The following is a 22,835-nucleotide window of genomic DNA, read 5'->3' as shown; positions in this document are numbered from 1 at the left end:
TACCTTTTGGGTTATGGTTTTTGCTTTGCAGTTGTGTGTCTGCTTTCGGATAAAGAGCATGTGAATTTGTGAGGCTGGTATAGCTTGGAACATACTGTGGCAAATGCTGACATTAAAAAATAGAGATGTCTGGAATTAAAAGAATTTTGGAAATCTCTTCATCAAATGTTTACTAAGTGCTTAAGTCACTGAGAAATCACATGAGACCGCTCACCAGACCACTTTAACACCCAGTGCCCATTCATGCCACCAATATTCCTGATAGCTGAAAAGCAGAATCAGCCTAAGTGTCCAACCAGTGAATGGACAAACAGCACGTGGTATACCCACACAAGGAATATTATTATTCGGCTATAAAAAGTAATGAAGTACTTATCCATTCGCTAACATGTGTGAACTTGAAAGAATGTGCTAAGTAAAAGAAACCAGACACTAAAGGCTACACCTATGATTCCATTTATTTAAAACGATGTCTAGATTAGTGGTTCCCAGGGACTGGGAGCAGAAGAGCATGAGGAATGACCACCAATGGGTGCGAGATTTCTTTCAGGAATGAGGAGAACGTTCTGGAATTATAATGCAATGATGGTTGTACAACCATGTGAATATACCAAAACCCGCTGAACTGTACCCCTTACAAAGGTGACTTTTATAGTATGTGAATTTTATTTGAACTTTAGAAATCCAGGATCCCATGATCCCAAATAGTTATCTCTCCCCTATTTGAGGAATTGAGGAGCAGAGCCGCTTCTTGTCAACAGTCGTATTTAATGAAGATACTAGCTGTTATTTACAGGAGATGTACATACATACAATTCCCACACACTAAATGCAGCCTAACTGTAAAACCGGGAAAAATGTACCCCAGATCACATACTAAATCAAATAAATAAAAGGTAGTTATTTGGCACAATAGCTATTATGTAGCAAATAAATAACTCTATACCATTGATTGAATGAACTATTTACAATCTATTTGAAAGTGCAAAACAATTGCTGAAAATTAAGGTATTTGTAATAACATTTAAGTCCAGAAAATATTTTTTTAATCAGTAACAATAATTAGCCAAGAGTAAAGGTGTTTAATGCCCAGGAAAATATTTAATTTTGAAAAATGTTCTGTGCATATTGTGCTCTTCTGAAATTTCTTTTTTTTTTAAATTTTAATGCTGGCAGTTGTAAGAACCTTGGAGTTTCTCAGTGGAATTCTTATGTATGTAATCCTGATTTGTGAGTTTAAAAAAGTTACATTGTAAACATAAATATCATTCAGAAATTATAGACTGGTCCTTCCTAAATCACATAAATAGGAATAATGCTTCATGGTAATATGGTCAGGTTCAATTCCTCAGAGGTCAGACTCTAAAGATGGAAGAATACAACCTTGATGTGGATTTATACTGATTTCTTGACACCTTCCAAACACCTCATGCTCCAAATCAAGATGTTAAGTTAAAAACTATGGAACTATATGACCACTGATGTATGCAAATAAACCCCTTATATGTAGCACATCTCACCCTGTAAACGTTCTTAGAAAAAATGTCAAGGGCTTGATATTTCTCTTGACAACAATATTTCTACCAAACTCTTCATGTGGGTCTTATCTTATGTTTCGGCAAAGAAGACAGCACAGTCGGAAATGAAACCAGGTGACTGTGAATGGGGGTTCCTAAGCTAGGGGGTGCAAGCTTTATGCAAACCAAGGAATTTCTTCTCTTGTCGTGATGCTGGTAAGCTGAATGAAGCCCCAAGATGTCTCAGGTTGTGTTTTTGCTTGTTTTGTAGAATTCTCCCATGACAAAACAGTCAGTGGTGGTATAAATGCCATTTCTGAAAGACCGCAGGCTGAAGGCAAAGCATTGTTCTGGACACTTTAAATGTCTATGGCCGACGAGGCTCTAATCGGTGTGACAGCTGGGATAAAGTTCTCTGGTTGTCAATCACATTCAATTGCCGTACATAACTCCGGACATCCTGATGGTTCTTATTAGCTTGAGCTGCATCAGGATCTGTGGGAAAAGAGGAGACTTGGCATTGCATAATATATGCATATAAGACACAGCTTTACTCTCTCCAGCTACTCATTACGCTTATCTTGGATTGCTGTGTTCTGTCAGGACCTTCCAACAACGCCGTATTCATTGAAATGTTTCCACTTGGATGGTCCATCTCCTCCCTCTCACCCTTTTTTTCCCTGGAATCACCTGTTTTGATCATTTTCCTTTGCCTTGCATGTTGTAAAAAAAAAAAAGATTGCGAAAAAAGAAGTGAAAGCATCACCTGATAGTCCCTGGTTACACAGTCAAATTGTTTCCCATACCATACCACCGATGTTTCATACTCTGACCTCCACCCACTCTGATCCGGGTGCGGACTAATGACAAAAGACCATTGTCATTAGCTCCTAACAAAAGCACTTAAAACCTGGGCTGAACCAAAGCAAGCCCGTGAGACTGGTAAGTTCCGCTCCCCTTGTTACCCGCATATGACATGCAGCATTACCGCAGAGGCTGTGCGTTCTGAGATGTCCATGCTCAGGAAAAGAACCAACTCACGGGTTGAAGTCATGGCTCCTGCTAGACCTTTGATTCTCTGACGTAACCTACTCTGAAACCCTGGCTACCATTCTGTCCTCACTCGCCTCCAAACACGTGAGCAGCAGAGCTCTCTGACTGACCGTTTCCCTAAAACCAGGCTGAAAGAAGACTCAAATGCTTCCAGCCCCACACAGGGCATGTGCTCGAATGAGGACAGCCGAGCTTGACAGTGGCAAACTAGACACACATGTCTCTCTGGAAGTGGCCACTAATATTCTGCATCTGCACCCTGGGTTGCCAGATTTTTCCTCTTTTTCTACAGAAATGAAATATCTGAATGTCTTCCCTGGGGATTCTCTCAATTATTAAGTGGTGACATTATTTTTAAATGAAAGGTTAAAAAGTGCTTGGTGTAGACTCAACCCTTCTGCTGGGGTCCTCGGGCCCCCTCCGCCCCATGCATCGCCGGCACGGGGGCTCTTATCCAGCAGTGGGACAGCAGACGTGGCCAACCCAGAGTCCAGACTCAGACCAGAGTCCTTCCCACCGCAGGGCAGGGCTCTGCAGTTCATTTGCTCTTCTTAGTGGCCCACACCATTCCCACAGACAATCAGAATGCCATCTGCCTGAGGGCGGAAGGGGAGCGTTGCAGGTCTGAACACAGAGAAGCAGAGAGAAGATACAAAGGCCCCTACTTGCTCTAAGAAGAAACTCATCAGTATAATTATCACATATAAATAATACCACAGTGTTTAATTTTCTCGCTTCTCACTGGCAGTGTACTCTGCATGTACAATATACTGTAATTACATTGTACATATTCCCACAATGTTTACGAATCTATTCCTATAGCTTTATCTATAGATTGTTGACTTCAGAGCCCAGCAGCTGTTGTTTACCAGCAGTTATTGATAACTTCAACAAATGCAGCAGAGAGTTACATAATTTATAAAAATTTCGCCCCCCAGAACTCTAGGAGAAAATGTAGGCGGATGGGGGGTTTACTTCTAAAGAGGCTTATGCAACAAAACATATTTTACCTTGGTTCTTTTAACCTTGAACCTCACTGAGAACCTTCTCAAGGCTAGGAACCCTCTTTAGCACACAAAACTTTGCAATTCATTCCAGGAATTTCTTGAACAAACCGCCCCCCCCCCCCCACCGGCTTCCAAGGGCCATGGATTCTAGATTACAAACCCTTGTTGTAGGCTGGCACCAATTACATATTCTCCTATTCACTTGTCTAACTGCTTAACGACCAAGTCTTTATACATAGGGTGATGAGGAGGTGTGAGACGCTTGGCTCCGGCAGAGGCCACCTGGGAGCCACTGACGATGGGCAAGACTATTCTCACTTCACAAGGATGGGAAGGTATAGCCATTTCAGCCACTTTTTGAAAGGTCTACTTGCTCCCCAAATCAAGATCATTTTTCCTAGATTATTTCTGCTTCACATTAAGAAAAATGAACACTTAGCAATTCCTGGTGTCCCATGTTAGGGAGCAACCCCCCCCCCCCCCCCGCCACTGGCCAGTCTGACGCTGAGAGTAGAGATGGCTCTGGTTAATAAAGCGAGAGCTTGTCCATCTCTTAGCAACAGGTTTACTGGTGGGGACAGTCCTGGCTGACTCACAGTCATGTTCAGGTCAAGTCAGTGTGTTGACTTAGGGAGCTAAGTGACTTCAAGTGACTCATACAATGAAGCCAGCAAAAAACTTTACAGGGGCCACCTTCTCACTCTGGGCCCAATTAGAGGAAGCCAAAGCCTCACCCCCCGGCCCAGAATCCCAGCCCAAGGGAGACAGCAGCACCCGTGGGCATTCTGATCTGGTGTACAATGCAACTTAACTTCCAACAGTTTAAAATTGCTATTTATTATTAGCAATAGTTTCATATTAAAGCATTGTGTTATCCAAGTTATTGTGTTATACATTCAGATTTAAGAAGAGCCCTTTAAATTCACCTGGGAATACTAGAACTATAATGTGAATTCCTGCTGTGGAACATTTTACGAATGTGCTATACCCATTAATGGATTCTGGCAACACAGCAAGAAAAAAATACATATTGTCTTTCCCAGTTTATAAACGACAGACTGGCACCATCAAAAGTGGATGTGGGTTTCTCAACACTAAGCAGTGTCATAGGAGAGTTGGTTTGAGGAAGAATTTGTTGACAATCATGCCTTACTTGTCTCTGGCCATACTGGAAGGAGCAAATTAATTTTCTTTAGGTTCATTCATAAAATAAATAATATTCCTGTGGTTATTTTCTAGTTGAACAACTAGAAAATCCTGAAACCCAGGCTCTGGTCCCATGGATTTCATGGTCCCAAGTGTCTACGACACAATCAAATGTTGTCCAGACTTCCACCAGGTCTCAGTAGCCTCATTTAAAAAGGACCCGATCCCCACCCATTTGTGTCACGGCAATGAACTTACTGAAAGGTTGGCTTCTGCAGTATCTCACTGTTCTGGCAGTATTTGCAATCATGCGCTAAAAAGAATGAAGAGAAAAGACTGAAATGCAATCGAGCTTACTGTATAACCCAAGAAGGAAAACAAACCATTATTAATTTCGGCAATACCTGGGACCGTGTAAAACAGCCTGTTCTAAGGTGCTCCCTCTCGGGAGGCAGCTGGCTGATGTACATCCTGTGTGATCACTAGACAGAGGAGCCACACGCACGCGGACGAGGCCCCACTCAGGGGCGGGGCAGTGATGGCGTGATGCCCCCCTGCCCTTCTTTGGTTCCTCAGACCACCTGACTCCTGAGGACAAGCTCTCACCTTTGGAGGTCATTGTGAATTTGTTCAGAGAATTTGTAACTCTCCTAGATCTGGACAAGGGTCAGCTAGTTCAGTTCCTCTAAATGGAGGACTCAGTAATGAGATATTGGATCAAATTGACTGAATGGTCATAGTCTGAATGTTCTAGCTGTGTATTTTTCTACATGCTGTGTGTTGCTTACCTCTCAAATTTCCAGCAAAGGTGTGTGTTTTAATGTTAATTTCCCTCCCTCCCTCCTTCTTCCTTTCCGGTTATAATACTAACATATGCACATTTTAAAAAATCAAAAAATATAGAAAATGTTAAGAGCAGAGTTAAAACCACTCAGAATATCACTGTACAGAGGAACCTCATTAATATTTGGTACATTTGTTTCTAATACTTTAAAACTAAATCTATAACAGCGTATTTTTCAAAAAATTGAAGACATAAGCACTTTTGTTTTAATCTGAAGTTTTCACATGGCATTGTGACTGTTTTCGATACTCTTCATTTTAAAACATTTTTTAAATGAGCAGGTATTCAAGAATAGAGATGGATCATAATTTAGTTAGCCTTTGTTAGTTTTGCAATTAAGTAGCCTTAACTTCTTTGTAAAATTTTGTTGCCATAAAGACTTATTAGGAAATCTTTTGTACTTTATTCGACTTAGTTAAAAACAAAAGAAAAAAAGAGAAAGAAAAAGAAGGCACAGAAACCTAAGGAAAAACATCAGTGAGACCTCAGCCCCATTTCTTGGCCGGGGTGCACATTTCTTGCTCATGGTATTTGAATAGCAGCTGGGCCCCCCAGCCTCTGTGCACCATCTCAGAACACCATGGCGGCTCAGATTCTAAAGGGGATCCTGCAGACATGGTGGATTAATTCTAACACTACTAGAAAATTGATAAAGCTCCGGTCCAGAAATGAGACTTTCTAATCTCTGAGTGGCTACATAATTCCATTCCTTGCTATCTTCTTTCATGCACCCTTGGCTTACCAAAGTATAGAAAATGACTTTGAGAAAGCTCATGCAGTGTTAAAAATATATCAACTTATTTGGCAGGACAAAAATCCCTAGCAGCATCAAAGCTTTAGAAATACATATACGTGGACATTTATAACACTTCACCGAATGCCCCAGCTTCAAGGACTGGCAGGCGCTGAGTGACACGTATCTGCACTATGGACGATTTCTCATACACAAAGAGGCAATTGGGAAACTCTGAACTTCACTTTCATAAAGGATCCTAAAAACCAGCATGTCTCTTGAACAGCATGAGAAATATATTACAAATACCTCCAAGAAACTGTAGCATACAATGTATAATTAGCCTCTGATATATGGAACCCTGAAATAAACAGTAACTATGATAATTTTCCTGCTAATTTACTTTAAGTTGTTTTTTCACTTCTCCAAAGGCTTTGCCTCTAAAGGGCACAAGTATATTCCATGTAGAATTATTGTAATTCAGATATTGAATGGAGTGTAATTACTGAAAACCCTGGGAAGTGCTGCCAGTGTGCCCCTCTGAAGAATAATAAAACAATTAGCAGGGGTCAGAAACCTCTTCCTATACCATTTTTGTCGGGAGTAATTGTTCTGCTTTTTAGTTTTGAAAGCTAAAACATTTCATTCTGACTTTAGTTTTAGATGACTCTTTACAGCTATACTCAGAGGCTTCATAATTTTTAGCTCATTATGTAGTTTAAAATGTGAGAAGAATGGTTTAAATCAGTAATTTCCAGCTCTGGAGTTCATTCTACCCTTCTCAATCTTTGATTAATTTTCACAATAGTTTTAATTTGGACGTATTCTTTTTAATTGTACTCAGAGATCACTTTGAAGTCTAAACCTGGCTTTGCCACGAGGTCCATTCCTTTTTGTCCTGAGGCCTGCACCGTGCACTGAGACAGGAGAACCCTCAGCCTGGCTGGCCCGTGCCTAGTCACGGAATGCTGGCACCAGGCCAGAGAAGGGTGAACTTGATCTTTTGACTCCACCCTCGTTTGCCCTCCTGACACCGACAGTATTTAATATGCTACTAACAACTACACTCAACTGACTAGAAGGCACTCTCCTGGGAGGCTGAGGGGGCCTCAGAAGTCCCCTCTCCAACCGTCTCCGGAGCACATATGACTTGTATAACTTGCCTGCAACCAAGGGCTTTCCCACTCTTTAAATGAAGGCACAGAGGAAGGCTGACTCTCTAAGGAAAGTCCCTCTGGTTTTTCAGTACTTTCCTGATTACTACAGATTTCTTCACTGAGTCAACATTTCTTTTTCTCCCTCTGCTGTTCACCTGCTGATTCTACCTCTGAGCTCTGGAGCGCCAACAAACACCTTTAGCTCCTTTTAACGGGACAGTCCTTCAAATACTTGAAGACAACTCTCATGGACATCTCTCTACCCCCTAGTCTTTCCTGGTCGGACTAAATATTCACAATTTCTTTCACAGTTTTTCATAAGAAAGTTTTGGGTCTCTTCTGGACAGGCTTTCTTGTGGTGCCCCAGACCAAGCACATCCCAGGGTGCAGAAGAATTATTATTTTCCTTCCTTGATCTAGACAAAGCTACATAGCTAAGCCCACAATTAAAAAAAAAACATTACTGACATCTGTTGAGCTAAGAGTGAATGAAAGCTCTCCTCTGACGTCACTGCGCTGCTGTTTGGATTTGGCTTCCTTCTCTGCAGATGTGCAGTTTATTTCTCGGGCCAACGTAGAAGATTTTGCAGGTATCTCCACTAAAATCCACCTAATTAGAGTTTTTCTATCCCTGTGCAGACTTAAGCTTCCCATGTGATTCACTGGTGTTCTCAGTCAAAGTTGGCAGAAACTAAGGTTGAGGTGATTTAGGCTTTATTATCCAAATTTCACAGCAGGGATGAAACCGAAAATTACACCCTAGGCTCCGGGGTCCTGCCGGAGCAGGCTGCCCTGCCTAGAGCAGGCCAGGCAACTTTGTGTTCCCACAGTGCCAGTGGGCAAATACCTGAGGACTCCAAAGCGGACCTTCTCATCTTTTCCCATCTCAGCAAACCTGAGGTTTATGACGCACTCCCATTAGCAACTGGCTGGTTCAAACAGCAATTTATATAATTCAGGGATAAATGCAAGCAGAACACGCTCCTTTAGAAGGCGCTCTGACTCAGTGTTGTGGACAGCGGGACCCTCCTCTCCACACTGGAACTGACTCTGATGTCCCCCCACTCCCCGTTAGAATCCCTGCTGCAGGGGCTAATCGTCGGACTGCCCCCGAGGGCCTGAAGGTCCACAGACAGAAGGCCAGGGCTCCCCGTGGGGGTCCACATTTCAAGTTTCACACAGCCAGTATTTCTCTTGGGACTAATTAGCTTATTGGCAAAATTAATATGTTCATACAGCTCCTCACCTACAGGGCTGAGAAATGGGCCCGATGGAAAGCTGATGAATTCCCCTCAGGACATAAACTCATGGAGGGAAAAGCTCAAGGAGGAAAAATGAGGTAGCAAGTGAAAGAGTCTGTAACTACCCCCAAGTAGTTCATTCTTTATTAGCTGAAAACAGAGTGACTCAGCAGCAGATGTCTCTCCTGCGGCCTGACTTGCAAAGTGACCGGGACAAAGATGCCGACCAGAGGAAGGGTCGACCAGCTGTCTGCACTATCCCCTGGCACAGGCAAGAGGCCCTGAAGCTACTGCCCCAAACACAAATTTCCCTCCAGCTCTGGTGCAAGCGATGGCCCTTAAATCCAATGTAGTATCAGAGGGGCCTCCTCTCAAACTGGGCCCTAGGTGGTGGGGAGGGTGGGTGGGCTCCATATTTACCTTTCTGTGGCACCCTCCCCTCAGGGATGGGCGGACCGAGTTACACCTTCACTCTTATCCAGATGAGCTGATGACCCACGGGGTCTTTCCAGCTCACCCAGCTTTCCTGGCCAGCTCTGCACTGACTCTCGCTCCCCATCCAAACTTTTCCTTGGCAATTCCATCACCAAAGAGGAGCAGCAGACTTTTTGACACACTTCTATTAGCAACTGGCTTATTAAAAACAGCAATTTGCAAACTGAGGATAAATGTGAGGAGAACTCGCTCCTTTAGAAGGTGTTCTGACTCAGTGTGGTGGACAGCGTGACCCCCTCTCCACACTGGAACTGACTCTGATGTCCCCCCACTCCCCGTTAGAATCACCGCTGTAGGGGCTGCTCATCAGACCGCCCTGAAGGACTCTCCACAACAAAACAGCCCACAGTCTTCTCAAGTTCAGACTGGCAGGCCCTCCAGGTGAGGCCGCCTGGCACGGTTACACTCCTGGGCCGCCCACTCACAGCTGCCCGCACCGCCTCTCTCTGCTCAGGCTCGGCATCGTCTGCAGACTTCACACCTCTTCCAGATGCCTGCCCTCCACAGTTCTGTCTTTCCTTCCATTTTCCCTCAAGGTCTTTGCCATCCTTTGTTCTTAATGCTTGCTGGATTCCCTTTCTTATTTCCGCCCCGAATGATTCGACTCTGCCCTGGTCACAGGCCTATCAAATATATTTAGAATATCCATCAGTGATTCCACATTTACACTATCTGATCATTTCACTCAGACCTTCATGTATTTAGGACAGGAATTTTTTTCCATGACAGGATCTAGAAGTATATAGTCTCTCAGCTACAAAGACTGTGCCTGTGATTGCCACTAAGTAGAATTAAGTGCACTGTAAGGGCCAGAGGTAAAAGACAAAAAGGCCCAGGAGCTGAGCCTGCCTTTACTCAATGCAGCATGGAGGACGAACCCTGGCCCTGGCTGTGCAGCCTTACTATCCAAGAGGTATGCGACACACAGACACATGTGTAGCATGCATGATGGTATACTGTGCATGCGATGGCCATGTATCATGGCAGTCTGGGCAGAGTGTTGTGCATGTCTGCACTTGGGGGAGGACCTGGAAGGACAGACGTCATTAGCACCATGGGGAGGGGGGAGACAGAATAATGTCCACTTAGGAACAGATGGCTAAGGGAGTCATCTCACACAAAGTATCAGTAATGCAAAATGCTTGGGATGTTCTGCTTAATCAAATTTCCTAATAAAATAGAAAATGCTTTTCTATGAAATCTTTGTTACATAAATCCTTTAAAAATGTTTTAGTGTGCTCTCCTATCTCGCCAAATGCACCAGTGGACTAGGATTGGGTTATTTTTTAATTCAACAAATAGTTTTTGCATACTTTGATATGCCAAACACCTTCTGGGTGCTGGGGAGATACTAGTGAACGAAACAGATGAGATACCTGGTCTCGGACATTTACATTCTAGTGGGGGAAACAAACCATGAAGAGGCAAGTGAAGATCATCACAGGTGTGAAACCACCTAAGAAGACAAAATTATCTTCCGAAAGTGCAGGGTACGGAGGGCAGAGGAATGTTTGAAGGGCGGTCAGGGAAGACCACTCGGAGGAGGGGACACATGAGCTGAGACCTGTGATGAGAAGGAGCCAGGCAGGTGAGGACGAGGGGAAGACAATTTCGGACAAAGGGGACGGCTGCGGGGACACCCTGAGGCGGGAAGGAAAAGAAGGCAGTGGGCTCTACCGACTGGGACTGCGGACCGTGAAGACGAGGTGTGAGAGGCTGGGGGTGTGCACAAGAACACGTCTGGATTGGATTATATCACGTTTCTGCACTTAACATGGCTTTATTTTCTTCTCATACAGCTTTCCTTACATTCTGTCCTTTGACATCTTTTTTATTGTCATTGTGAACTTGTTTTTGTATTTTTGTTGCTTTTTAATATTTCATGTGTTTATGTTTTATCATCTCAGTGCATAATCTCTCAGGGACTGAGGACTACTTTGGGGATTTCTTTTTGCCTTTTCGCAGAGCTCTTTGCCTCGACACTTTGCATGTACTGTATTGCTTTGAAACCTGCCCTCTGGACAGCCTGCACTTGGCCCGGTCTGTGAATTTTGTGTGAAGAAGTGAACACTCCAAGTCCTCCTGCAGATTTCTGTGTGGGAAAGGTCTGGGAACTAGGTGGGCTTGGACATCCAGGTTTTCACTTGGAGACTCTTTGTGACATTGGCCACCTGCTCTCTCCATGATTTCATAATGATGTTATCGGTGACAGAGAACACATTGTTGGTAATTATATGGCATGAAGGGGAACAGAGTCTGTCACCCCAAAACGTGAATCTTTGGGGTATTATTTTGAGGCCCAGAAGGCTCAGGAAGAACCTCCCTCTAAATGTCTAAAAGAATCTAAGACGGAAGGCCTGTTCCGGGAAGCAGCTCTCACCACAGATAACAACAGTTGACCCTTGAACGTGCCGGGTCAGGGATGCTGGTCCCAACGCAGCGGAAAGTCTGTGTATAACTTTCGACTCCCCCCAAACTTAACTGCAGTTGTCCAGCAGTAGCCACCAGGGACTGGTTCCAGGGCCCACGTTGATACCAGAACCCCAGGATGCACAAGTTCCTTACACAAAATGATGTAGGGCAATGCATCCAGTCAGCCCTCCACATCCACGGAATCCCAGCCGTGGATCAGAAATACTTTTTTAACCTGCAGTTGGCTGATGGAAACCTGGAGCTTTGAAGGGCAGACTGTACGTTTATTGGGGAAAAAATCCATATATAAGTGGACCTGCACAGTTTCAAACTTATGTTGCTCAGGCAGCAGCTGAACAGTTTCATCTGAACGAGGTGTGATGTGCAGGGAGGACCTCGCAAGGCCCCATCCATCGAAGTCCGCTCTCTGTCCCCTCAAACATTTGTTTACTAAACATGAACTCTTCTCAGGTCCCTGTGAATGGCTGTAGTTCCCTCTGAAGCCCCAGACCCTTGTTTCTCTCTTTAGTCCAGGATGACATCTATACCTTATTTTGCTTTACTGTCATTGGAATTCTTCATGCTTATGTGAATCTCCATATGTATATATTAAATTTGATTTCCTCCTGTTGATCTGCCTCATGTCACTTTGTTTATTCCACCAGCCATAAGCATCAAGAGGGAAAGGGGTAACTTTCCCTTCTCCCACAATATAAAAATAAAAAGATTCCAAACATTTCTCTTCCTTCATGAATTAGCTTCCGTTAATGTTTCCAGAAGCACAGAACTTTGCCTCATGCATCTCATTCCAAATAAAATGACTACCTTAAAATAATGTCCATAAGTAAATATCCCTAAATATGGGTACATCTGAAATAGAACCAACCTCCTAATACAGTAGCAACTGTGGCTATCAGCATGCTCCGCGCAGCCTGGGATAGTGGCAGCCGGCCAGCACATTATCCTCTAATCCACTGCGAGTCTACCTCCTAAACGTCATAAATATTCATGTATGCCATAGAAAGCTACAAAGGGCTTTATTCAAACAGTTTTTTGAATACTCCTTTATGTTCCCCCCAAATAAAAGAATGTCTGCCTTTTCTTTTTGCATGAGGATCAGAGTGTGAATTCTCTTTTGTTCATACTTCATAAATCCTGAAAACCAATATGCAACAAATTCTCTAATCCTCAATTCGCACCCCAAGGGTGAAGAGGTTCAAAATAAAAATACTGAGGGCTGGCACGGTAGTTTGCAGTGGCTGCAATGCTGCCACCAAGAAGAGGCATCTGTGTTCCTGGGCACCCTGGTGACTTTCGCCCCTGGCAAGGGCTGCTTCTGGGGCTATAGCCTACCAGCCCCACAAAGGCTGCCAGCTCTCCTCACAGCCTTGGCCTTGCTGATGATTGACTGGGAAGCAGCATGAACATCAACCCGAAAAGGGAGATGGTTCCTTCCCGAAGACACACAGTAACAGCAGCAGCCCCTAGGGGGAGCTGTAAGTGGTGGTGGTAGAGGTGTGGGGGCAGGGGTGGGCTGGGTCATTGAGAGCAGGAGCTGGACAGTTGACAAGCGCCAGGTTGGTCAAAGCCAGGTTTAGAAAACCACAATCAAATCTTTTTGAAATTCTATTTCATTTTCCAGCAATACCTAACTCAGGGAGGGGCAACTGTAAAATGAAACATCATCATGATATGATTCACCAAATGAAATAAAAGTTACAGTTGCAGGAGCAGAGAACTGACAGTACTCTTCCTGTGTCCTTTCTCCCTTTTCTGCCACAGTAATAGAACCCCCTGATTTTTAGTGGGGCACGTGGATACCCAAAATAAGGGCTACATATTTTACCTTCCCTTTCATGGGACTAAATTTCTGGCCAGTAAATTGGAGCCAAGTAGTGAGTGCAACTCCAGGTCATATCCTTACAGGGAAGAAGCTTGTCTCTGCCTTTCCCCTTTCCCCTTCCCTCCAGCCAGAATGTGGTCCTGGTGGGTCTGCCACCTTGGACCACGTGGGAGGAAGGGGCACCCACAGGAAGAAGCCTGGAACCTTGACTGCTTCCTGGAGAAGAGCTACCGTGCTGGTTGAAGCTTAAAGAGAGAGAGAAATACACGTATCTTGTTGAAGCCATTGTGAAGTTAGGTTTCTGTCACTGCAGCTGAACTGCTATCATAGCCATTGAGTAGCTATAAGTAAAAGCAGACTCCTTCTGAGAGCAGGGTGTAAAGGACCTCTCTCCTCACTTCTAGGCTTGTAAGAACCACTGCGGTGGGCATGAAGGGCAGCCGTGGGGCAGGGGAACTCCCCTAATGTCCACTGAATACAACTTTGGTGTTGCCTTTGTGGGTTATGAGTACAACACCAGTGTCTACCAACCCAGATGGAACAACTTCCGTCCTCCTCGATGGGTACTTTTGCTGTTCTTGTCTGCTCTGTTCAGTTAACTTTAATGATCAAAGTTCTAAAAAGCCCAGCCAGCTCTTTAGGAATCCCTGACTTCTACGCCTCTGTGCACACGTGTACTTCATAGTCAGATGGTTGGCTCCGGCGCCTCTGTCTGCATTTCTGCATAAGTGATCCAGAAGGTCCTCTGCTATTTTCTAAATCTTTTGTTTCTGGAAAGTGAGCTTTCTTTTGAGAAATCAGGGAAATGTATTTAATTCTCCATACTAAGGAGTGAACAACAGTTTTTTTTTTTTACTTTGATCGAAGAATTATGAAACTGACATGGTAATGGAGATGCTCATACCCTTGGGGGCTGGGGAGTGTGGGGGAGGGAGGACTGCTGAGAAAATGTTTGCTCTCTAGTATGGAGTGTCTCTGAGGAGTGTGGACTTGTGTGCTATTTCTTAGGAAGCTTAAGATATGGGAACCTAATGCCCAGCAATTGCGGCACTTCTTTATCAGACTGGGCTTTGCAATAGGCTCATTTCCAAAGCTGAATGCCTTGAGCCTTATAAAATTACTGCTGGATGTTTCCAGTTCTGCGGGTGTCATAGAGGTTCAAGAAACAAGCAGAACAGTTTTCTGATAAGACTTCTATAGCACTGTATGGCTTATAGGAATACTTATATATCTGGGCCCATCAACAGTCTCCAGGGATCGATGGAGCAGGCATGATCCCAGTCTTCTTTTCGGGAAACTGACCCTCAGAGAAGGGGCAGCTGCAAAGTGATGAAGGTGAGAACTGAACCTCATGTGCCCTGCACTCCAAATCCTGAGCTGCTGCTGCAAGAACTGGGTTCACCTCTGCAAACCATGGGCCTGGGCAGATGCCTACCCACACATACAACACTGTAGCACCTCATCCACCCAGGCTGCAGTCAAAGGATTTAGAAGACAATGGAGCATCCCATTAACACACACTATGTAGCTAAATAAAGGTTCTGGCTTCTCAGAAGAAAAGAAAATAAATTGCAAAGTAACTAATGCCAAATAACACAGCTTTTTAAAAAAAATTTTAGGTGGGTGGGGAGGACTGGCAAAGGTTGACTCGGTGCCAGTTCCATATCTGTTACTTATAAAAAATTTTGGTTTCCGATAGGGAGAGTTTCAAGGCGAACTGGCTGCACTTTGGTGAACTTTATTGGGATGAACAATACACATTCAGATGAATAGTCCATAATAAAGAAGGGCTATAAAGTTGCATTTTACCTACGTGCACTAAAGTCAGGCTCAGCAGATAAACGTTTCAAAGGCCTCCTGGGGCAGTCTAGCACCACAAATTTTACAACAAAACAACAACACAGAAGTCACTCGGGAGCATTCATGCGTTTTAGCAACAGGCAGCCAAGGACGGAGCACCGGGCATGAGAGCCAGCGGCTGCTGTGAGCGGCGGTGCAAATACCATTCAGTGTCACAAAAGAGAGTGACAGACTGAACTAGGTGGCCAATTTGAACCACATATTTCAAAACTCCCTTATGTGTAACTACCTTTCTAACATGGCAGCACAGGAAAATTATTTCCTTTATTAGTACAAATGCAAATGTTATTTTTTTAGAAAAAAACCCATTGTGGTTGAGGTAATAATACTGCACGTACCATTTTTTCAAAGTTTACTAGATTGTCAATGAACGTCTTGTTCCCCTCATGAGTAAATGTCATATCTGCAAAGAAATAAAAGTTACATTCTAATCACTAACAGAAATATGTCACACTAAGAAATCACAATAGCACCATTAGCTTATACAGAGGATTTGCATAACACTGCACTTGAAAGAGGCTGACAATAGTTCCTTTTATGTTAGGTGTTTAACTTTCTAATGCACTTTACTTGAGGTTAGTAAAATCTCCCAATTAACCCTCTGTTTTACTATCGAAACCTCCAAATTGTGGACTCCTGCTCTGCCCGCAATCTTCCGGACCCTTTCAGAGAAGCCCGGGCTGAGGGGAGATGACGGAGGAGGAGGAAGGATGGGCTCGCTCTTTCCCCAAAAGATCAGCCCGATTAGGCCCTTGTTCATTTCCTGCCTGGCATACTCATCACTGGCGTGGCCTGTGCGTTTCCGTAGAATTACCTTTGATGAGCAAAGGCATGAAGGGGATGAGAGGAGGCTCCAGCTTAGCTACTGTCAGCCTGTAGGCCCTGTGGTTTCTTGAAGGATCCTGCGGGGAAACAGAGAGGCTGATGAACAGTTAATGACACATACACCACCCCTTTTACCTCCTAACACACCCAGCCTTGTCACCCCACAGCCAGGTAGTTTGGAATCAAGTGTAGCTACAAAAGAAAGGTAGACTTAATGAAACAAATTGATTTGTGTTTCAGAACAATTGTATGTGACATGAAAATAATTTGCTTTTTGTTTCCTTTTGTTTGAAAGGGAGATTTGCATATAGAGATCAAGGGGGGAGACTCCTCTGATAGCAAATATAAAACATGAAAAACAAACAGCAGCCTGGAGATTCCCTTCTCCCAAAGCCCTGCTCCTTCCTGGGGGCCTCTCCGCCCCGGGTCGCCCTCCTCTGCCAGGCCCGGCCGGTCCTGACTTGCCCTCTCTGCAACCACCCCATCCCTCCTGCCAAGTCCCACGTACTCCTTTTCTGTCTGTTAACACCTCCCAGCCAGTGGGGAGAGATAATTTTGGCAAGCCAAGAAAAACGCAGCCTCCAACCCATAGTCCACCTGTGCTAGCTGGAAAGGATCCTATTACGCTGCTTTTCTTAGTTACACAAATTGACCTTATGTGGGACATAAGTCCTCTTTAAGTTAGTTCCTGAGGGTGCCATTCATTAGTCAGACATGCTTGTTTTAGCAGCACTAAAACGGGATCATAAACTTCTTAAAGTCATACAAGGACAGATAAAATTTCTGAAACGAGGACTTCAATTCAGCTAATCAGAAATTGGATTAATACAGACAGTGCACAGAATAAAGGAGCCACTGTCACTTACCATTAAACTTTCAAACTCTGCATAGAACTTCTTGAACTTGCTTGGCAGTTTCTGTTAATGAAATGAAAATGCCACATTTATATGTCAGATTCAGTATCTAAGTTCTGTATCAAGGGTTACCATTTCTAAAGGAAATGTATTTCTTTTGGCTCTTAATTAGGCACCTCTAGGAGAAGTCAGACTGCAATCTGTCTTGTCACTTGAGGATCATCTTCTGGAATATAGAGGATTCACCTTTTAAAAGTCTTAACCTGACCAGGTGGCTCAGATGGCTGGAGTGTCGTCCTGTATACCGGAAGGTCGTAGGACTGATCCGTGGTCAGGGCGCATACCGAGGTTGTATGGGTTTGATCCCTGATTGGGTCATGTACAGGAGGCAACTGATCAATGCTTTTCTGACACTGATGTTCCTCTCTCTCTCTTTCTAAATCAATAAACATAACCTTGGGTGGTGACTAAAAAAAAAGTCAATTTAGTTGAACCAAAAGCTACTATGGACCCTGTGGTCTTCCTGCTTTAACAACGTTTTCTGAAATTGCTTATTCATAAAGCGGACTGCAGTCCCAGATGACAAATGTTTGGGAACTAAACTCTTTGATTCCTACAACTAGGAATTTAGACCAGAGAATACTAGGACTAAAGTTATAAAATTTTCTGTTTTAACCCTCTCCCTTACCCTGCAAGCTACGCGAGGCAGGAATTTTTATCAGTTTTGTTTATTGCTATGTCGTCAGTGCCCAAAAGAGTCAGGAACTCAGCAGGTGTTCAACAAACATTTATTTGGCTAGATTAAACCTTCATTTTATAGATGGAAGAAACTGAGTTGCAGTCTAAATGAAATGGCCAAGGTCGCACAGCCGGTCACGGCCGCAGACTGTAGCTCCCATGGCCGCTCCCTCTTCCCCGCCTCTCCCCTGTGCTCGATCTACACTCTGCTACGCGAACGTTTCCCCGTGCCTTCTCCGCCCCGCTCCACTACAAACACGGACAGTTCCACCAGCTGAGCAATTCCTCACGTTTATGTTTTCGCACACTACTCAACACCACTGACTGCCCTTGTCTCTGCACCAGTAGGCCAATACTGCCACACCTTTCAATCTAGGGGTCTCACTGAGCGTAGGTTCTAAGCTTTTCGTAGAGCTGAATGGTTCTGTCCTGACCGGCCGCACCGAGAGAGCGCGGTGTGACCTGTTCCCCATCTTGAGGCTCCAGAAGCATCGACGGAGGCCTGGGCCTCCGAGATTCCCAGCTCAGCTCTGTGCTGTGACTCCAACAACCGATTTACGAATTGGGCCTCTGCGCCCACAGAAAACTCCTCTCTTCTCCTCTCCCCCCTCCTCCCAGAATCCACTTACCAATGTACATATTTCCACTTAAACATTGTAAAATATCTTATTTTGTGTCTAGGAAGCCACATTCATTTTCCCAGCACCGATTTTCAAGGGGGGCTTCAGGGAAAGCTGCCATCCTGGCTTAGAGGGGCTGTTCGAAGGCATGAGAACGGGAAGAGCACTGAGAGACGCCAGGGTCTCGTCCATGGGCAGTCTCCAGGCCCTCCTGTCGGGAGGTGACTTCACACGAACAGAGACGGTGTAAGAATGGGGAGTGAACCCCACTTCTGGTCACACGGGTTCTCTTTCTTGACTTAGCTGGCTTTGGGGTAAAGGCAGGAGGGCACGGGGTAATGAAGCCGCACTTCCAGAGCAGTGGTCCTCAGCCAGGGGCACCTTGGCACCCCCGCCGCCCACCAGGGAGTACTCGATGAGGTCTGCAGACATTTTTTGTTGTCCCTGGGGAGGGGTGAGGTGACAGGTACACAGTAGGGAGAGGCGAGTGATGCTGCTAAGGATCCTGCAAGGCAGGGGACAGCCTCTAGGCCAAGAACGACCCCACCCCAAACGTCAGTGCCGCCGGGGCCAAGAGCCTGCTCCCGGCTGTCATCCCCATTTGCTTCATTTCAGATGGGCCTTTCTGTACCATTCTGATCCATTTCCTTTGCCATGTGGTTTAACTTGCTTTTCTGTTTTGTTCATGGGCAGTTTCATATGGTCCTGTAGTTCCTGGAGGAGGTTGGGCCCCATCTCCCACACAACTTATGGGGCCATGGGGTTCTCACCAGAGCTGTGTGTGGGGGCCCTTGGGAGGCACTTGGCAAGTACAGGTAGATAAACCAAAATCAAAGATCTTTCTACTGTGTAATATAATTACATTCACCTTAAAACACAGAGGCTTATAAATGACGAATGGTTAATCTTCTCTTTTCAGCACCACGCAAGGATGAAAAAAGAAGCTCAGAGAATGAGGGATGCTTTCCTATTCCCCTGAGATTGCGGGCTGGCCAGCTAACTCCCGCCTTGCTGACGGCCCCCCCCCCGCCCCCCAGCAGCCTCCCAGCAGCCTCCACTCTCCTAGACCAGGAGAGGGGACTCCTAGTGTTTCCCACATGCTGCAGCCTTAATTCCCGGCTGCTGTTGCATAGCACCTACATCGGGCCTTCCTGGACCCCTGTGAGGCTTTATACTTTAATTATTCCAACCAACTCATGTGGACTCTGCAGGGTCGGGGGCTGAAACAGCCTGGGGAAAGCAGACTGAGAGGAAACCCCAGGTCTCCGGAGATCCCTGGAGCTGTGGGCCCAGGACAGGTGAGCCTGCACCGCAGCTTCACTGCTCGGCGGCGCTGGCAGCACCAATCCTGTCCTTTCTCCAGGTGGAAGATGACACAGCTGCGTGGCCCGTGGGCCTCGCCGATTCCCTCATTCCTATATTCGGGGGATGAGCTGCTGTGTGCTGCATCTGCCTGGGAGTTTGAGAGAAAGCCGAGACCAAAGGACTTGTGAGGACCTGCCCTATAAACAGCGTTTCCTTTGAAGAAAACAGCTTCAAGGGGGACTGAAGGACACATTTCAGGGAAACATCTAGCGGTGCGAACAGCTGCCTTCACCATTGCACATTAAATCTCTGCTATCTCTTTCTTGCCCTCTTTTTGTGTCCCACTTACACATACTTTTTACTGTTAGTAAGAGTCTATTTTCGTGTGTATGTTTGGTTAGAGGTTAGTATTTCTTTGACTATGTACCACATGCAAGGGGTCAGGGGCATTTTGAGTACTTAGCTAATGAAAAATGAGGACATTCTCTGGCACTAATGAACAGCTACCAACAAACTACTCTTTACATTTCCTACAGAAATTCATGACACAACTGCATAACTTTTGCCCCAAACTGACTACTGGCCAGTAGCTGTGCCCCCAAACCCAGAGAGGTCTGCCAGGCAGTTACAAGATACTCAGTACTTGGCTGGGCCAAACAGTTGGCCTGCTGGCTAGTTCTCCCAGAAGCGAAATGACTACTTGGGCATGGGGTGGGGGAAGGGTCTCCTGCTGTCTCTTAATTATAGATAAGGTTTATTGCAACAGCAATAAGCAGACAGTCCAGAAAACAATGGAATCTATGAACAAAACCTTTGAAGTCATCTAAGCAACATTGTTGATTCACATTACACCCAGGAACTAGACTTACTATTATTTATACTGTAGAGACCAAGAAGCTGAGACCTCCCTGCTCCCCCTACACAAGAGAAGGACAACACCTTTTTAAATTCACACTCTGAGGCACCTAGAGAAAGAAGGCAGGTCACCTCCCTCAAAGTGTGCCACCTTTCCCATTGTGACACGAGTGTGAGTGGTATTTCTACGCAACAAGCTCACTGGTGTGCCCAGGTTTCTATCTGTAAGGCCACAGTCACACCTGGATGCAGGTGGAAACTCACCTCCCAGGTCAGCGCCAGGCGGCTCACGGCGACGTTGCTCAGCCCCATGACGATGGCGAAAAAGGAATTCAGATTTCTGTACTCCTTACAGCTGAAACGCAAGAAGTATATGCGTGAGTAAAGTGCCACACTGAGCGAGATTTAGATAAAAAATCGGAATTCTATTTTCTGGTAGTCGTTAACATTCATCAGAACCCCTTTATGAGGACAGGCAGCGGCAGGTCTAATGCAGCGCCCGTTCTAATGGCTAAGTTCTCGCTGTGATTTCAGAACGGTGGTGGTTTGAGTCCACTCCACCCAAATTTGACAGGGGACTTAGAGATACCTACCCTAGGGGATTGTTATTTGGACCCTAAAGTTTGCTAAAAGCCTATGGAACCTGACGGAAACATCTCCAGGGGTTGGAAGACAGGAAACGAATGTCCTTCACCAAAGGCCAGACCTGTAGCTTGAAGCCAGGGACCTCCATGGCAACGAGAAACCACATGGCTGAAGAACCATGACTGCAACCTGCCACGTAAATGCTTCTAATCTATTGAAAAATATCAGTTGTACAAGTCATAACTCTTACAGACTCGAGGAGTTTTAAAGCTGAGGAAAAAAACCTAAGCAATTGACAAAAATAAAAAAAAGAACCTTATTTTCTCTGTTTTGCTGATGTTAGTGAAGCCGATCATTTTAAATCTGTACTTACGCCACTATTAGCTCTTACAAATATATATTTGGGAATAAGAATATTGTGGAATGATACCAAAGATTCTTATTAGAATGGCAATATTTAGCTTTGGTACTGGGGTTAATTTTAAAATATAAGGGAATCCCCAACTTCATACCACCTCCTGGAGAAGGGAAAGAATTCATTTTGCAGTAAGTGCAAATCCTTCACCCCGAATCAATGCGATTATCTAACTTGACTATATCATAATCAAATGCTATTTGGATTCACATTTTTGTAAAAGCTTAATTAACTTGTTACATTTGCTGCCCCTCTTCTTGCAGAGGGAGCAACCAGGGATGCTTCAGTGGTCTGTGTGGAGTCGGGAAAACAGAGTTCGGAGGCTCTCAGCCTGGTGCATGTGATCTCTCCGGGGAAAAGGCAAGCAAGGCCTTTGCTGGGTGAGCACAGGGGCTCCCAGGACAGGGGCTCCCAGGACAGGGGCTGAGAGCAACTCAGAGGCCCCCAAGGCTGACGGCAGTGGGGATGACCACGTCCACATTTGCCTCGGTCCTGTGTGTATGACTTTAAATGAACACAGGCAGGACCGCAGACTTGCTTTTCTGGTCACTGCTCTGATCACTGTTACCAACCGACTCTATCTCCCTAAGTCAGTCATGACATTTCTCTAAGCCTCAGTCTGTTCATCTCTCAAAGGGGATGATAACATTTGGACTCCCAACTTCACCAAGTTCTGGGCAGGTCAAAGAGCTGAAGCAGAATATGTTGAAGTTCTGTAAAAATGCCAGACCACACATGCTTATGCTTGTGGGTTCAGAACTCAGTTTTATGGCTCTTGGTGTATGAAAGTCTGCGGTCCTCTCCGGCTGGGCCATGTAAACAGTACCACTATAGGACAGTGTGGATTAATAATGGTTAAATAATATAAATCAATTAATACAAAAGGCCAAATCCACCAACTCATTTATACAATCAGAAAGAAGAGAGACAAGACAGGCAAAAATATTTTTTTAAATTCCTGAGCTCTCGAAAGGCTCTCCTGTGTTGCCTCTTGTAAAACAGCAGCAGGACTGGGCCCCACGGTTCCCTGACCTCCCACATTTGTGAGCAGATCACCCCCTTGCCCCCGCGAGGCACTCCGCAGGGCCTGGCTGAGGCGGAGAGGGAACGTGCTCCTTGCGTGGGGAAGGCACGTTTTGTCAGTTTCCATAACCATCTCCTTCCAAACAGGGGAAGGCGCCACAGTGCTGTTCTGGCCCCTAGGGAAAATGGCTACACTCTAAACCAGAAATTCACAGGCAACACCCTACCAAATCTGTCTGCAAAGGGGCAGCTTTTCCAAATTAAGAGAAGCAGCATTTGAATCCAAGGGATTTGGCTATCCAAAACC

General features: G+C 45.1%; 1 protein-coding gene across 17 annotated transcripts in view; it reads right to left on the bottom strand.

Moving 5' to 3' along the window:
- Window positions 1–452: 452 nt before the first annotated feature.
- The window catches only part of RAPGEF4 (Rap guanine nucleotide exchange factor 4), a 286,117-nt gene continuing 263,734 nt past the window's right edge, over window positions 453–22,835 (bottom strand). For all 17 annotated transcript variants that reach the window (XM_053665181.1, XM_053665182.1, XM_053665184.1 and 14 more), the window contains 6 exons: window positions 20,770–20,860; window positions 17,000–17,050; window positions 16,123–16,210; window positions 15,647–15,711; window positions 4,982–5,036; window positions 453–2,012 (listed from right to left, as the gene is read on the bottom strand). In XM_053665181.1, the coding sequence (XP_053521156.1) occupies window positions 1,885–2,012; window positions 4,982–5,036; window positions 15,647–15,711; window positions 16,123–16,210; window positions 17,000–17,050; window positions 20,770–20,860 (478 nt within the window). In that variant the 3' untranslated portion in view covers window positions 453–1,884. The remainder of the gene's footprint in view (window positions 2,013–4,981; window positions 5,037–15,646; window positions 15,712–16,122; window positions 16,211–16,999; window positions 17,051–20,769; window positions 20,861–22,835) is intronic.

This window comes from Artibeus jamaicensis, unplaced genomic scaffold (genome assembly GCF_021234435.1).
Source record: "Artibeus jamaicensis isolate MK-2021 breed Jamaican fruit bat unplaced genomic scaffold, CSHL_Jam_final contig_391, whole genome shotgun sequence".
Taxonomy (NCBI): Eukaryota; Metazoa; Chordata; class Mammalia; order Chiroptera; family Phyllostomidae; genus Artibeus; species Artibeus jamaicensis.
Note: the sequence above shows the minus strand (reverse complement) of the source record. Positions and strands in the feature narration are given on the sequence as shown.